The sequence below is a fragment of the Sus scrofa genome, chromosome 12, assembly GCF_000003025.6.
Source record: "Sus scrofa isolate TJ Tabasco breed Duroc chromosome 12, Sscrofa11.1, whole genome shotgun sequence".
NCBI classification, from domain to species: Eukaryota; Metazoa; Chordata; class Mammalia; order Artiodactyla; family Suidae; genus Sus; species Sus scrofa.
Window position 1 is genome coordinate 50,751,978 of NC_010454.4, and position 16,541 is coordinate 50,768,518.

A 16,541-nucleotide genomic window follows, 5' to 3' on the forward strand; every position below is an offset into this window, starting at 1 on the left:
TTTAGAAAACCTTTAAACCTGGAGTTCCCATCGTGGCGCAGTGGTTAACGAATCCAACTGGGAACCATGAGGTTGCGGGTTCGGTCCCTGCCCTTGCTCAGTGGGTTAACGATCTGGCATTGCCATGAGCTGTGGTGTAGGTTGCAGACGCAGCTCGGATCCCGCGTTGTTGTGGCTCTGGCATAGGCCAGTGGCTACAGCTCGGATTCGACCCCTAGCCTGGGAACCTCCATATGCCATGGGAGCGGCCCAAAGAAATAGCAAAAAGACCAAAAAAAGAAAAAAAAGAAAACCTTTAAACTTTACGATTCTCTTTACTATGAAAAAGTTTTCATAGTAGAAATAGTTCTTTTTTTAATTTTTTATTACTCAAATGAATTTATCACATCTGTAGTTGTATAATGACCATAACAATCTGATTTCACAGGATAGAAATAGTTCTTATATAGAAAGAAGATTGGCTGTAAATGTTCTTGAGGGTTGGGTTACTTGTTTAGAAGTTCTGAATATTGAAATAACTCTCATATCTCATTTATTGCCAGTCCTGGGCAGTGTCCAGGCTGGCAGCTGCCCATCGAGGAGCCATTCGGGCCTTACAGATGTTTGTTACTCAGTTTACCGACCGAGGGGAGCACCCACTTCCTGCTCGGTGCAGGGAGCTGGGCAGCCTCATTCGCCAGCTTTCACTCTGTTCTGCCAAGTTGGAGGCCGATTCTTCTGTTCCTGATGTGGTTATAGATATCCTGCAACAAATCGAGGTATGAACTTGACTCCAATTTTCATATAAAGTCAGTCCTTCCTCCTTCCCTCCCTCCCTCCATTCCTCCCTTTCCTTTCTTTTCTGTACCCACGGCATCTGGAAGTTCCCTGGCCAGGGATTGAATCCGAGCTGCAGCTGTGACCTACACTGCAGCTGCTGCATCACTGGATCCTTCAGCCACCACCCCAGGCCCAGGAATGAACCCACTCCTAACTGCATTGCTGTGATTTGCAATAGGTTTTATTACTACTATTTTTCAGATTAAAAAAAAAGTCAGAGACATGACATAATTCAAGAGCTGGGGACCAACTCGTGTCTCCCAAGTCCCTTGCCACTGTTATTTCCTGTGCACCACCCGTTCTCATTCACAAATAAAATGATGCCCTTTATGTTCCTGTGACGTAGTAGGTAAGCTGTGAGCTGCGGAGGAAGGGGTGCTGTGGTGGGGAGAATCCTGGACTCAGTGACAGGCCGGTTCTACCAGTAACCAGCCTTTGGTGATCCTTAAGGCCCCTTCTGCCTTTGCAGTTTCATTACCCAGCAAGTATGTTTGTGATTCGCATTGGTTACAGTCGGGTATGTTACTGTCAACTGGAGACCTTTAGATGGCATATCCAGGCACATAGTGCTTTATAAACTTATCTGTAAGAAACACTTGTTGGGGAGTTCCCGTCGTGGCGCAGTGGTTAACGAATCCGACTAGGAACCATGAGGTTGCGGGTTCGGTCCCTGCCCTTGCTCAGTGGGTTAATGATCCGGCGTTGCCGTGAGCTGTGGTGTAGGTTGCAGACGCGGCTCGGATCCTGCGTTGCTGTGGCTCTGGCGTAGGCCGGTGGCTACAGCTCCGATTCAACCCCTAGCCTGGGAACCTCCATATTCTGTGACAGTGGCCCAAGAAATAGCAACAACAACAACAACAACAACAACAACAACAACAAAAAAAAAAAGAAACACTTGTTGGCCAGATGATTTCATTTACAGGACATATCTTGATAATCCTAGAAAGGATCTCTGGAGATAGAATCCCTTTCCCAGATTTTGAGCAAGAGTACCTTAACATGATATATTTTTTTAAGCATAATGTTTATCTCCTTTACATTTCAAAATATCCAGTAGTGCAAGAAATGTATTCTTTCTGGTCGATGTATACTACACTGTCTGACAGCTTATTGTTTTCCTATTGCCTTGTTGCCATTTAAGGTAAATGTCCCTGGCTATGTTCAGTTGTCCTTAGCATACACTGACCAGAGGGAGACTGGGCCTTGCATCCTGGTGATGAGCGAGTGGTACCTGTTAGAGGTCATGCCTCTCCTAGAAAGAGGAATGCACATCTCCCCCCTTGTGGTGGGTGAGTGACCAAAGCCACTGGACAGCCCTTTTCCTTTAGTTTATGAAAATGTATATTAAATATAGTCTGTGTGCCCACTTAAAAGACTGCATTTATGGGGTTTTCATTGAGATTTAAAATGCTTATATAGCATATAGGATTATATTCTGAAGACTGTAGTTGGTTTTTAAAATGGTGAGTCTTAATTTTAGAATTTGAATGCTTTTAAAAGTAGTCATATTCTTTTTTTTGCTGTTGGTTTTGGTGAGCTAAACATGTAAAAGAACAGCAGCATTCCTTTTATGAATTGGCTGTCCTAAATAACCAAGTTATAAAATTAAGTGACATTTCATTAACAATGAGAGATGAGCCATTTAATAACACATTTCTCTGGGGTCCCCATTTTCAGTTTAGTGATTGAAACTCCGACTTCTATGGAATAAACTAAGAGAATGATTGACTCTTTCATGACAGGCTTTGGAATCCCTCCTGGAAAAGAAACTGTCACCGAAAAAGGCGAAGCAATGTTTCAGTGAAATTCGGAGCAGGTTTCCCGTTGGTACCCAGAGGGCCTTAGACAGATGGCGAAGCACATCCCCAAAGAGTGAGAGGAGGCCCCTTGTAGCGAAGGAGGTATTTCTACAGGAAACAAGACGACCTCCAGTAGCAAAGAAGCTTCTTACTGGTATGTGTCCTAAAGCGTTTTTTGCAGGATACTTTATTCTTTGAAATTGTGTGGACTGTAACAGTTGCTACACTGGGGAAAAGGTTCAGATTTAAAACCTAGTCCACATCCTAGGTGCACTTGAACTAGGATCAGTGAACAGCAACCAAAGTGCTTCCTTAGGATGGAGGCAGGAGTATTTTTCCACAGAGGAGGGTGGATAAAGTAAAATTCCTTTTTCCTGCATCATAGTGGGCTAACCAAAGTAAATTCTTGCAGAGTTGCAAGTTAGAACCCAACTTTTTTTTAAAAAGTTTTTTTTGTTTACCTTTTAATAATATGTATATATATATATATATATGTGTGTGTGTGTATATATGTATATCTTTATACGCATATATACACACACATTTGATTGATATCTATGTATTTTTTATATAGGTAATAAATACTTATTACTCCAATAAGTGGAATCGCAAATTTCTGTGGTGTGCACACTTAAACAGATACTGTCCACTTGCCCTTGAAAATTATCATTGACCAGCAGTGACCATCAGTATATATTTCCCCATGTCCTTGCCAAGTACTTTATATAATGAAATAAAAAAAAATTTCGGTCTCTTGTTGGAAAATTGTATCTTAACCGTTTTATATTGCATTTCCCTGATTCCTGGTGGGAAGATTATTCTTTCGTGTGTTCCTTAGCTGTATTTACTCCCTCGGCTGTGATTTATCTGTTCGTATCCTTTGCCATCTCCCTACTGGGTTCTATCTTTTGCTGATGGATGTTTAGAAGTTCTTTATATATTTTGGATCTTAATTCTTTTCTGGTTTACATATGTTGCAAATATTTTCTTTTAGACACTTAATTTTGAATTTTGTTTATGGTATCTTTTCTGGCACGGAAGATTGTAATTTTGTAGGCAAAATCATCATTCTTTCCAACATATTTTAATATTTTATGAGGCAATTCTTCCCTCTTTGTTCTCCTTTTCAAAATTTTGCTGATGATAATTGCTTATCTTCAGAGGAATTTAGAATGAGCTTGTCAAGTTCCATAAAAGATGCTGCTGGAAGATTCATTGGTATTACATTGAGTTCAGAAATTAATTAGGGGAGAAATGACATCTTTACAATATGAAATAATCAATTTATTCATACCCCTTTACTATCCTTTTAGTTGAATTTTATAATTTTCTACTTAAAGGAATTCCCAACATAGGAATTCCAAAATTCTTGCCATGTTTTTTTCCGGTTTTTGTATTTTATCATTTTTATTGCTGTTGTGAATGGGATCTCTTTTTTAAATTACATTTTGAAATTGGTTATTGCTACTTATATGGGAGCTGTTGGATTTGTACATTGCTCTTATATCTGACACCTTGCTGAAATCTTTGTTATGGGACTATATTTCATTGGTTCTGAGGTATGCATTTGACTGTTTCTGAAATTAGGATGCATTCTTAAATTGACGATATCTTAAAATTATAATATTTAAAAATTTCCTATTGACAACATAAAATAATATATCTTATACCTGATATTTCACATTTAACAAAATAAGAGATTATATTCATTTTTATGTATTTTTCCAGATAAACAAGCTCACCTATAAATAAGTTGTTTTGCCTCTCTTTGCAATTTTTATACCTTTCTTTTTATCTCTTTCTGCTTTACTGAATGGATTTTAATTCAGGATAATATTGAATAATAGCTGTAATTGTAGACAACTCCCTCTGTACACACACCCCCTTTCCCAATTTAAAGGGAATACTTTTTTATAGATGATGCTGACTATGGATTTTTGGCAAATCTGCATGTGAAGTTAAAGAAATTTTCTTCTGTTTCTGTTTTGCTAAGAGATTTTCTTTTCCTCCTTTTTTTCCTCTTAAACTGACATATACATTGACAGCGTTTTGAAATAGCTTTAAGATTTTAATATTGAATTTTTAATGTACCACTTATATTTGAGTGTGGACAAATCTAGTAAAGTAGTTTTCCTTTTTTTTTTTTTTTTTTTTTTTTGTCTTTTTGCCATTTCTTGGGCCACTGTCACAGAATATGGAGTTTCCCAGGCTAGGGGTCTAATCAGAGCTGTAGCTGCCAGCCTACGCCAGAGCCACAGCAACGCGGGATCCGAGCCGCGTCTGCAACCTACACCACAGCTCACGGCAACGCCGGATCGTTAACCCACTGAGCAAGGCCAGGGATCAAACCAGCAACCTCATGGTTCCTAGTCGGATTCGTTAACCACTGCGCCATGATGGGAACTCCAGTTTTCCTTTTTTTGATTGAAGTGGAATGTATAGACCAAAAGAGTGCAAAATACAGATTTACAGCTCAGTTATCAGCAAACATTTGTGTCTGACCATCAGCCAAGTCAAGAAATGGAACATTGCAAGCACTTAGAAATCCCTCTCTGCTCTCCTCTTCCAACTCTGTCCCCTCTCATTCCCTCTGTTAACTATCATTCTGATTTTTAAATATTCTCCTTTGATTTTGCCTGATTTGGTACTTTATAAAGACAGAATCACACAATAGGTATTTTCTTGTGACTGACTTCTTCCACTTAACATTTTGTGAGATTCATCTGTTCTGTTTGTGTAGCTGGGATTTGTTTGTGTTCATTGCTGTATTCAGTTGTTTGAATATATGGCCATTCATTTATCTATTCTGTGTTTGTTTTTGTAAGTGTCTCTTGTGTGTGTGTTTCTGTTGGATTTATGACCAGGAGTATAATTGTTAGGTCATCAGAGTGCATATTTGTTCAATTGTAATAAAGGTTTTTTTGGGCAAGTTCCCATCACGGCTCAGTGGTAACAAATCCGATTAGTATCCTTGAGGATGTGGGTTTGATCCCTGACCTCGCTCAGTGGGTTAAGGATCTGGCATTGCTGTGAGCTGTGTTGCAGGTCACCGACAGGGCTTGGATCCCATGTCGCTGTGGCTGTGGCCACAGCTCTGATTTGACCCCTAGCCTGGGAACTTCCATATGCTGCAGATGCAGCCCTAAAAAGCTAAAAAAAAAAAAAAAAAAAGGACTTTTTTCAAAGTAGTTTTATCCTTTTATATTCCAATAAATCATATATGAGGACAGTTGCTACACATCCTTGCCAACACTTGTTATTAAGTTTAAAAATTTTAGCCACCTGGTTGATGTGTAAGGCTGTCATTGTGGATTTAGTTAACATCTTCTGGGTGATTAGTGGCAAGCACTTTTTCATGTATTTATTGACTGTTTACAGGTTGTCTTTTGTGAAGTGTCACTTCTGGTCTCCGGTCTGCTCCTCCCTCCCACCCCTTCACTTTCTTGGTTTATGTTCCTTTTTTCCTTTCTCTCTCTCTCTCGCTTTTCTTTTCTTTTTTAAAATTGATATGTAGTTCTTTGTAGGATCACTCTGTTTATGGACCCTTTCTCAGTCACCTGTAAGTATCCTTTTCGACATAAGATGTGACTTTTAAATGTTGCCGTGGTCTCTTTCGATGGATAGAATTCTTAATTTCACTGTAACCCAGTGAGGTAGTCTCTTCCTTTATAGGTGTTTTTGTATTGTTTTGTTTTGTTTTTGTACCCTAATTGAGAAACGTTTCCCTTTGCCAAAGTTAAGATATTTTCCTATGTTATTTCCTAGAAAACTTTCGTTTTCTTCCAGATGGAGATCCACTCTTTGTTAAAATTTTTCTTTTTTTCCCACAGTGGTGTACAGTGCCACTTTTGTCATGAATTAAGTGTCCACATGTGTGTGAGTCAGTTTCTGGGTCCTCTGTTCTCCACTGAACTAATTGGTGGTTCTTATGCTAGTGTACGCTGTCATATGTAATTATTCCAAAGCTTGAGATCTAGTAAAACAGCTTTTGCCGTCTGTCCTTCTTCCAGACTATCTCAGCTAATCTTGACCCTTGGTATTTCCATAGAAATTTTAGGATCAGAATTTATTGATTTTTCCCCAATTCCCCCACTGCGAACAACAACAAACAACCTTTTGGAATTTTGGTGAGGAATTGGTATCTTGATAGTATTGAATTTCCCAATCTACAAGCAGGGTATATCCCTTCATTCATTTAGGTTGTCTTTAAATACACTCAGTAATTTGTGTGTGTGTGGTTTTGTTCATCTTTAATTAGATTTATTCTTTGGTATTGCTATTTTCAGTACTCTTATAAATGATGCCTTTTTAAAACTTTAATTTCTAGTGTATATTTGGGTATATGTATTGGTCTTGTATCTAGCAACCTTGCCACGCTAATTTATTTCTAATAATTTATCTGTAGATTATTTGTGTTTTGTAATGGATATAGTCATGTCATCTGTGAATATAATCATTGGTTTGTTTCCTCCTTTCCAATCTTTATTCCTTTTGTTTTCTTTTTCTTCTATAGTTTTCTGGTTTTATTTACTTGATCTATAGATGACTGATATAAAGGTATGTTAAAGTTTCTTGTGATACTTGAGACATCTAAAATTTCTCACTGTGTTTCTTTTCATTTTTGTCCTGTACAATTTGAAGTTGTGCTGTTAGATGCGTAAAAGTTCCTGACTGGTAAATCTTTTTTGGTGGATTTTATGTATTATTATTATTAAATAACTCTTTTTAATGTCATTTACTTTGGATTCTGTTTTGTTTGATACTAATATTGCTTCATCTACCTAATTTGTTTGGCATTTATCTAGAATAACGTGTTCCACCCCTTTATGTGCAGTCTTTCTTTGCTGTTTTATTTTAAGAATGTCTCTTGTAAATAGTTGATTGTTGGTGTTTTTAACTCTGCTGTAGAGTTTCATATGTAACCTATTGAGATTAATAACGCATTTGAACTTCATTCTACCTTACTTTATGTTTTCCATTTGCCGCTTTTTTCTCTGTTGTAACTTACCAAGTTGTTCTTGTATCATTTTATTTCCTCTACTGATCTGGAAGTTGTAGATCAGTCTGGTTGTCATTGATTTATTTCTCAACCTGCCGCTAATCCTGTGGAAGCTCTGTAACTTAATGCACTGCCCTTATCATGAATGTCACGAAACCTGGCTTCCCCAGTTACTGTTAGAGATTTACTCGCTGTGGTGTGGCATTCTCACCCCTTCATGGGTAGGCAGGGAGAGCTAATAGAGCCCCTTCTTTTTTTTTTTTTTTTTTTTTGTCTTTTTGCTATTTCTTTGGGCCGCTCCCATAGCATATGGATGTTCCCAGGCTAGGGGTCGAATCGGAGCTGTAGCCACCAGCCTACGCCAAAGTCACAGCAACTCAGGATCCGAGCCATGTCTGCAACCTACACCACAGCTCACGGCAACGCCGGATCGTTAACCCACTGAGCAAGGGCAGGGACCGAACCCGCAATCTCATGGTTCCTAGTTGGATTCGTTAACCACTGCGCTACGACGGGAACTCCTAGAGCCCCTTCTTTCCAAGCGAAAGGCTGCCCTTTGCCAGCCTTTTCCTCAGGACAGGTATGACGTCTCTCTGCCGTCACATCCTCTGCGGTAGCCCGGGGGCTGGCATGGTTGGGCACGTCAGTGAGAGACTCTGGGAGGAAGTGTGATAAACCAAGAAAAGGCTTCTGAGCAGGAAATCACAGCCACTTGAGTTCTGGGTGTTGGGGACTCAGTCGTGTTACTCTGGAGAAAAAGTGGAGAACTTTCCAGGCCTGCACACAGAGATGTGTTTCCTAAATGAGCTAAAAGATGAGGGGTGCCCATAACTGAGTAGCCAAAGATGCGGAAGCAGCTTCAGAGAGAGAAGCTGGGAAGTGTGCTAATCTGAAACTCATTGTGGGCACCGGCGCGGGAAAGCAGGAAAACGGACCACCTGGGAAGGCAGGGACCCGGAAGACCTGGCTGTGGTCCCACCTCTGCCAAGTTTGTGATCCTGGCTTGATGACGTAGTCTCTCTGAACCTGTACTTTTTCATCTGTGAATGGGGGTGTCACAGGCAGATTATCTTTATTGTGCTTCACAGACACTGCGGTTTTTCCAGATTGAAGGTTTGTGGTAACCCGTGTGTTAGCATTTTTTAGCGATAAAGTATTTTTTAATTAAGGTATGTGCATTTTTTTTTTCTTTCTGTTGCCATACCTGTGGCATATGGAAGTTTCCAGGCCAGGGATTGAATCAGAGCTGCACGTGGGCCCTACACCACAACCACAGCAACCCTGGGACCAAACCATATCTGCAACCTAAGCTGCAGCTTGCAGCAACACCAGATCCTTAACACACTGACCGAGGCCAGGGGTCAAACCCACATCCTCCCAGAGACAATGTTGGGTCCTTGACCCACTGAGTCACAAGCGGAACTCCTGTATGTGGTTTTTTAAGACGTAATGCTGTTGCTCACTTAATAGATTACGTATTGTGTAGTGTAAACATAACTTTTATGTGCACTGGGAAACCAAAAAAATTTGTGTCCCTCCCTTTATTGTGACGTTTGCTTTATTGTGGTAGCCTGGAACCGACCTGCAGTGTCTCTCAGGTACGTCTGTGCTCCTAATCCTGCGTGACTGACTTAATTGTTGTAAGTAAAAAATTAGATAATTCTTAGGAATTAGCTGAAGTGAGCAAGCTTCAGTTATCTGGACAAATGTGTTTATCTGAACAGCCCCGTGATTCCTGACAGGGCAGAATGAATGGCCTCAGCCCTGGACTGAGAGTCAGAAGGTGTGACTCTGCTGCTTGTTCTCCTTGTGACCTTGAGTAAAACACTCACCTGTCATTTCCTCATCCGAAAAATTGCAGTCATCTTTGCCCCTCCTGCTGTGTGTGTCATGCTGAGTCCCAAATGTGAATGTGAATTACGTTAGAAACTGAAAATGGGCTGTTGTATGAAAGGGGAGAAGGTTGGAAACTGGAAATGGGTACAGATGTAAGAGGTGATGGTACAGTCAGTGTGATTATCATCATTGAAACTGAGGTGTGATTATAGTTACAGCCACTTGGCAAGTTTAATGCGGTTGCTCATGGGGAAGGATGTGGTAGCCCTCCTATTTTTATTTATTTTATTTGTATTCTTGTCTTTATGATCTGGATTTCAGAAGGTTGCAGTTTCTGTTTTAGAGCTCGCTGTACTTAAGTCCTCCATTCTGACTTCCTCAGGTCTCCTCTTCCTCACCCCAACCCCGAAAAGTCATAGGGAGCCATTTGGGTTTCACCCCTCTTTGCCCTTATCAGTTGGGACACATGCGTGAGTCTGATTTGATCTTGTGATTTATGTAATGGTTTGCTGGCGCATTTCTTTAGCAGCTTCTGAAATGGTCTTGCCATGGTTGATTGCATTAAGTGTAACTTGTCAGATGTAAGGATGATGGTTCCTCCCCACTAGCAGTAGGGCCCTCGAACTCAGCTGCCCCTGGAACTTCTGCTGCATTTGCATGTTGATTTATGCAAATCATAACCAAAAAGGCATCAGGATCTAGAGGTCAGTTGCCTTGCCGTATGTAAACTTGGGGGTTAATAAATAGATTATAGACTGAGGATTTAGTCTAAACATTCTTTTCTTCCAATTTATTTATTCTTTCCTTCCTTGCTGTGTAACTACCATGGCTTTGGAAAGTATCAGATTAAAAACATGATGCAAGGGGAATCCAGCCCCTGGCCTGTTGCTGTTAAAGTAGTCTAAATAAATGTAGTTTTCCTTTTATAATGAACTATTTTTTTTTGTCTTTTTTTTTTTTTTTTTTTGCCATTTCTAGGGCCATACTCGCAGCATATGGAGGTTCCCAGGCTAGAGGTCCAATTGGAGCTGTATCTGCTGGCCTACACCACAGCCACAGCAACACGGGATCTGAGCTGCATCTGCAACCTATACCGCAGGTCATGGCAACACCAGCTCTCCAATCCACTGAGCGAGGCCAGGGATCAAACTGCAACCTCATGGTTCCTAGTCGGATTCGTTAACCACTGAGCCACGATGAGAACTCCCTATAATGAACTATGTAAAACGTGTAGAAAAAGAATGAAAGTAGTTATGTGTCTGCATATCCATTACCCAGATTATACAAATTTTAGTATTTTTGCTTTGTTTGCTTCAGAATTTTTTTTAGAAACATGACAGCTACAAGCTGAAGTCACTTTTTTACTTCTCTCCCCATTCTACTCCCCTCCCCCAGCAGAGGTTACTGTTGTTATTAAGATATAGACCTGCCCTGTTTTTATGCTTATGCTGCTTATGTATCTATCCTTAAACAATGTAAGATATTATTTCATATGCTCTGCATTTCACATTCATGAGATCTTATAGATGGATTAATCTGCTGTTCGCTTCCCCCTCCTTTGGGTTTGTAAGACTTGTTCATATTGATACATTAATTCTAATTTATGAATTTAACTGCTGTATAGGTTTCCCTTGTATGAATGTACCATAGTTTGTTCTCAGATCTTAGAGATGGACATTTGGGTTGTTTCCACTTTTGGAATGTCTGTGCTCGTGTCTTCCCGGGTGCACGTGTAGGTTCCTCTAGGCTCGGAGTGAAACTCTTGGATGGAACTGTGGGCAAATCTTCAAGGAGCTGGGCCTGTTTACTCCTGCACCAGTAGCTCAGATTGTTTTTCTCCATCCTTGTTTATACTTAGTATTGTCACATTAAAAATTTCCCCCTAATCTCATGGGTGTGAAATGGTACCTCATAGTTTTAATTTAGATTTTTCTGACTACTAGTGATACCTTTTCATCTCCTACAGATTCGTAGGCGTTCTTTATATAGTCCAGAAATTAAGCCTATGTTAATTATATGTATTACAAAGATCTTGTCTGTGACTTGATGGTGTTTTTTTGTCAAAAGAAAGTTGTAGTTTAGTGTAATTAAATATGTTCATAATTACATTCAACTTGAAGAAAGCCTTTTCTGTCCTGATATCATAATCATATTCTCCTCTGTTTTCTGCTAAAAGCTTTACAGTTTTCCTTTCACATTTAGGTCTTCATTCCGTTTAGAATTTAAGTGTTCAGTGTGAAGCAAGGATCCTGTTTTTTTTTGTTACCTATGGATACTAATGATTTCAGCACTATTTATTGAACAATCCAGTTCATGCTCACTGATTTGTCATGCTGCCTTTGTCACAGCCAGACTGCCTCATTGGTTTCTGCCTGTTCCTGCCTCACTCCCACACTGCCTTAATTATTTCAGCTTTATCATGAACACTTTATCTCTGGGAGAATGACTCCCACCCCCGCCCTACTCCTCACTTTGTTGCTGTTCTTCGGAATTATTTGGGCTGTCTTGGGAGTTTACCCTTCCTAAGAGTTTTAGAATCAGCCTGTTTAGATCCACACACAAAAAAAATTGGGATTTTAGTTGAATATGCATTTGAAATTATAGATCACTTTGGAGAGAATTGATATCTTAACAGCATTTTTTTCATTCATGAAAATGGTCAATTCAGATTTTCTTTCATGTCCTTTAAAAATACCTTTGAATTTTTTTGGAAAAGTCTTGTACATCTTTCATTAGATTTCTTCCTAAGTGCCTTATGACCAATGTTAATGGGATATTTTTCTTTTACATTTTCTCTAATTAGTTTTTTTGATATATGGGAATGATATTAATTTTTGTCTGTTCTTCTTTTATCCAAAAAACCTTGCTGAACCCCCTTCTCAGTTGTAATTTCTTATCCGTAGATTCTCTTGAATTTTTTTCTTTGTAGAGAACGTCTCATCTTTAAAGAGAGATGGTTTTATTTTCTTTCCCATTGCAGACTGAATGTCTTGTGTGGAATTTAGACTTTATTCTCTATCACACTGAAGGTTTTGAGAAGTGACATTTGAATTGTATAGGAAATAATGATGGTAGCCAGGAGAAGGTGGGATTAAAGATAAAGAAGGGATCTGTTAGAAGATGCTGTCACCATGGTCAGAGGATATTGCACACCCAACCTCGGGCTAGTGCAGAATGAAGGGGGGAGCAGCAATATTTTAGAATTAGGATCCGAGGGACTGGCTGAACAAGTTGATGCGGGAGGTGAGATCCAGGGAGTCAGCCATGGCAAGTAGGTTTCTGCTTGTAGAACTGCAGCAGGAGTCCTAGGATCGGGAGCAACTTTGGCAGCAAAACACCTCAATTTTTAACAGGGTATCGAGAGCTTATCTGTCTCTAGATAATCATTCTCACTTGATTTGAAAGGTTTGCCTGTGTGTCCTTCTGAAATCTCCTTGTAGATAAGCATCACCCCGATGATGTAGAGCTTCCGGTGACCCCGAGGTTGGAGAAGGAGCTTGATGTATTAGATGCGGAAATCCTTCCGGAAGAAGCCCCATCCATTCTAGACCCAAACACAAGCTTCAAAGAGGCACTAGCCCTGCCAAAAGCAAGAGCAGTGAAAAAGAAGCTTGTGACTGAGAACGTGCCACCATTTAGGAAGAAAGATACTCTGGCAGCGGCAAGACTACAACAAGTATGAAATCTCTCCTCTTTTTTTTTGGCCCATTTGTATTAACCTGACATCATCCAAGGTCACACAGACCAGTAAGCGGCGAAGCCAGGATTTGAGTGCCGGGGCTCTTGAGTCCAGCTACCTAACTAACATAAGCTGATTTAGCTTAGTTGCAGGTCGTTTTTATTTTTTAATTAAAAAATAGCAAGTTTTAATGTTGCTAGGACAAGGCATTCTCTCTTTTCTTGATTCGGTAAGAGCCTAGCTAATTTGATACCAAGGACTCGATTGGGCAGGCTATTTTATTTTATTTTTTATTAATTAATTAATTATTTATTTATTTCTTTGTGTGTGTGTCTTTTGTCTTTTGAGGGCCACACCTGCAGCACATGGAGGTTCCCAGGCTAGGGTCTAATTGGAGCTGTTGCTGCCGGCCGACGCCAGAACCACAGCAACGCCAGATCCAAGCCATGTCTGCGACTCTACACCACAACTCACAGCAATGCCAGATCCTTAACCCACTGAGCGAGGCCAGGGATTGAACCCGCAACCTCATGGTTCCTAGTCAGATTCATTTCCGCTGCGCCACAACAGGAACTTCGGCAGGCTATTTTAAAATTCAGGGTTTTTTTCTGCTTCTGATTTGGAAATGTGAAATTTGAGGGGATTAAGATTTGGTTTCTGCTTAAGATAAATATTGATAAATAACAAGCACTGGATAGCATAAGGCATCTTAGGTCAGTACTTTTCCAATATGGCTTTAGGAGCCAGCGGGCTTGAAAGGACATTACGTGTTCAGCTTCTGTTTAAAATTTAAGCTAAGGCCCTACCAGTGGAGAATGGGCCACAAGACCACCTCCTAGTCTAGATACCTTTAATGTAGTCACTCACATTGATGACGCTGCCCAGAGGCTTCTGTAGCAGACCCACATACTGTCAGGTGATCCCACAAAAAGGATCCTGGCAGTTACTTTCCAGTTACAGATAGATTATGCATTAAGACCAAATCTTTAGTCTTTTCCGAACAAACTCTTAAGGGGGGCAGGGTCATGGGGACGTCAGGATTGGGCCTTGTGCCCCTGTGTGAGACAGCTTGTTCTCTGCAGCATTTGGCAGAGGTCATTCTGCTTAGCTGGCATGTGCCTTTCTGCTTTCATCCGAGCCGCGTCTGCAACCTACACCACAGCTCACGGCAACGCCGGATCATTAACCCACTGAGCAAGGGCAGGGACCGAACCCGCAACCTCATGGTTCCTAGTCGGATTCGTTAACCACTGCACCATGATGGGAACTCCCCGTTTGGCTTTCTAATTCATATTTATCTCTTACAGGGACTCCACAAAGCTGAAAAAAGTAGACCCACCCAATCTTACAGCAAAAGCAGATTGCAGCGGACAACGGTCTCATCCAGATTAAAGATGAACCAACAGCCTGTGAAAAACCACAGGGCTCCCTGGATACCTCCAAATCCCACATCCCCACCGGCCTCTCCTAAATGGTAGGTGAAAATTCCATTTGGAATGTGTTTTTATTTTTCCTCCACAGATCAAAGGTGACCTATTCCTTAGAGCAAATAAAGCAGCAGCCTTAGTTCCCATTAAGTAGAAAAGCTTATTTGGATGCATGATATATGAGACGTTTCTGCTAGAAGCCTGCTGGCTCCTTTCCCTCCCTGACTATGAACAGAGTGACCTGCCAAGGGTCACCCCAGCACCCTGGTGACATGTTCACCATGTGGTGGATGGATCAGGGGCTTCCTTTCACTTGTCTCTTCACTCAGTAGATTCCAGTTGCTTGAGGCCAGAAACTGTGCCTTCCTTAAATCTGAATGTACAGTGCCTGATGCTTAGTAAATCTTTGCTGAGTAAATAAATATTTAAAAGTAATCCTAATTCCAAGTCAAGAGACTATGAATTATAAAATCTCATAGGTGAGTGTCAAATGCCCTGACCACAGGGGACAGTTAAGCTGATGTTACAGCCTTGTCACCTTGCTCATAGCAGGTGGAGAATGAGGGCCTGCAAGTCCATGGGACCAGGGAGAAGGCATTGTCCTACGGGGGCAGCCAGTCCGGGTAGGAGGAAGTAGTCTTTGGGGAATTGACTAAAAGTAAAGGGGAGCTTGTGTGCCATGGGACAGGGTTCTCAAAAGCACAGAGGAAAGGACCAGGAGGTCGGACAGTAAAAGGAAAGCAGCAGAAAGCAGTAATGTGAAGAGGAGAACGAGCGAGAAGATAGGTGACTTGAAGTGTCCAGCTTTCCAGAGGCGACCAGGAGACAGGGTGATAAGCCTGGTGGGATGGAGTTCCCAGAGGACTCTGAATGGTTCTGAACGGATGGTTGTGCTTATCCATCAACTCCCGCTTTAAAGTTGAGGACAGTGTCTAGAGAATCTAACGTCTTCCTTACATAGCAGCGCTGGGCCCTAAAATCAGCTTTTTTTTTTTTTTTTGGCTTTTTGCCTTTTTGCCTTTTCTAGGGCTGCACCTGCGGCATATGGAGGTTCCCAGGCTAGGGGTCTAATTGGAGCTGTAGCTGCCAAGCCTACACCAGAGCCATAGCAATGCGGGATCCAAGCTGAGTCTGCAACCTACACCACAGTTCACGGCAACGCTGGATCCTTAACCCACTGAGTGAGGTCAGGGATCGAATCTGCAACCTCGTGGTTCTTCGTCGGATTTGTTAACCACTGAGCCACAGTGGGAACTCCTAAAATCAGCTCTTCTCCTCTCATAATGTAGCACTTTTTTTGCTTTATTTCTCTGTTCTCAATTCTGTACTTTTTTATATATGTGCTAGTATAGAGATATGAATTCAGCTGGTAAGCTCATAAAAACAGCAGTCGGGTAGAGTTTATATTGCAGATCAAATATGGACTGTTTTCTAGAATGTACATGTGGTGGGGTGGGAGGAGGCTTCTGGGTTCAAAGTGCTGTATGAGGTCTGGTAAAGGCACAAAGTTGCTATGTTATCTGGGATAGAATTAGTGACCCAAATCTATATATTATAGCAGAGTTGTGTTGACGTTCACCCATTATTCTGTAATTGACAATTGTTTTTTTCACTTAAAATAGTGACTGGTTTTATGAGGCAAAAGAGGACGTCTCTCCTTTGACACTGAGGCTGAAGTGTGGAGGACCTCACTGCTTTGCGTTCAGCTTCCAGTGTGGGGCCCTGTCTCGCAGATCACCATTAATTTAATGCTCTTCTCTTCTCTGAGCTGGCATTCTGGTGACTCATAGGATGTGAAGTGAATGATTACAAAGGTATAGCTTTCCATTTTTTGCAGTGCTGCCTGGCTAAAGGTGAAATCTAGCCCCACAGATGCCACAAAAGAACAGTCTCTCCAGCCAGAAGATGCTCCAGAGGAAAGCCAGCTGAGAGGTGCTATCGCGCATGAAGCAGCGAGGTTCGTGCTGGTGTTTGTCAAATCT

The 16,541-nt window shown here is 41.0% G+C and overlaps 1 protein-coding gene across 4 annotated transcripts in view; it reads left to right on the forward strand.

Annotated features, from left to right (window-relative positions):
- KIAA0753 (KIAA0753 ortholog) overlaps positions 1-16,541 on the forward strand; it is a 56,030-nt gene that overhangs the window by 14,820 nt on the left and 24,669 nt on the right. For all 4 annotated transcript variants that reach the window (XM_003131876.4, XM_021067711.1, XM_005669142.2 and 1 more), the window contains exons 6-10: positions 543-758; positions 2,562-2,772; positions 12,894-13,129; positions 14,440-14,606; positions 16,397-16,516. In XM_003131876.4, the coding sequence (XP_003131924.3) occupies positions 543-758; positions 2,562-2,772; positions 12,894-13,129; positions 14,440-14,606; positions 16,397-16,516 (950 nt within the window). The remainder of the gene's footprint in view (positions 1-542; positions 759-2,561; positions 2,773-12,893; positions 13,130-14,439; positions 14,607-16,396; positions 16,517-16,541) is intronic.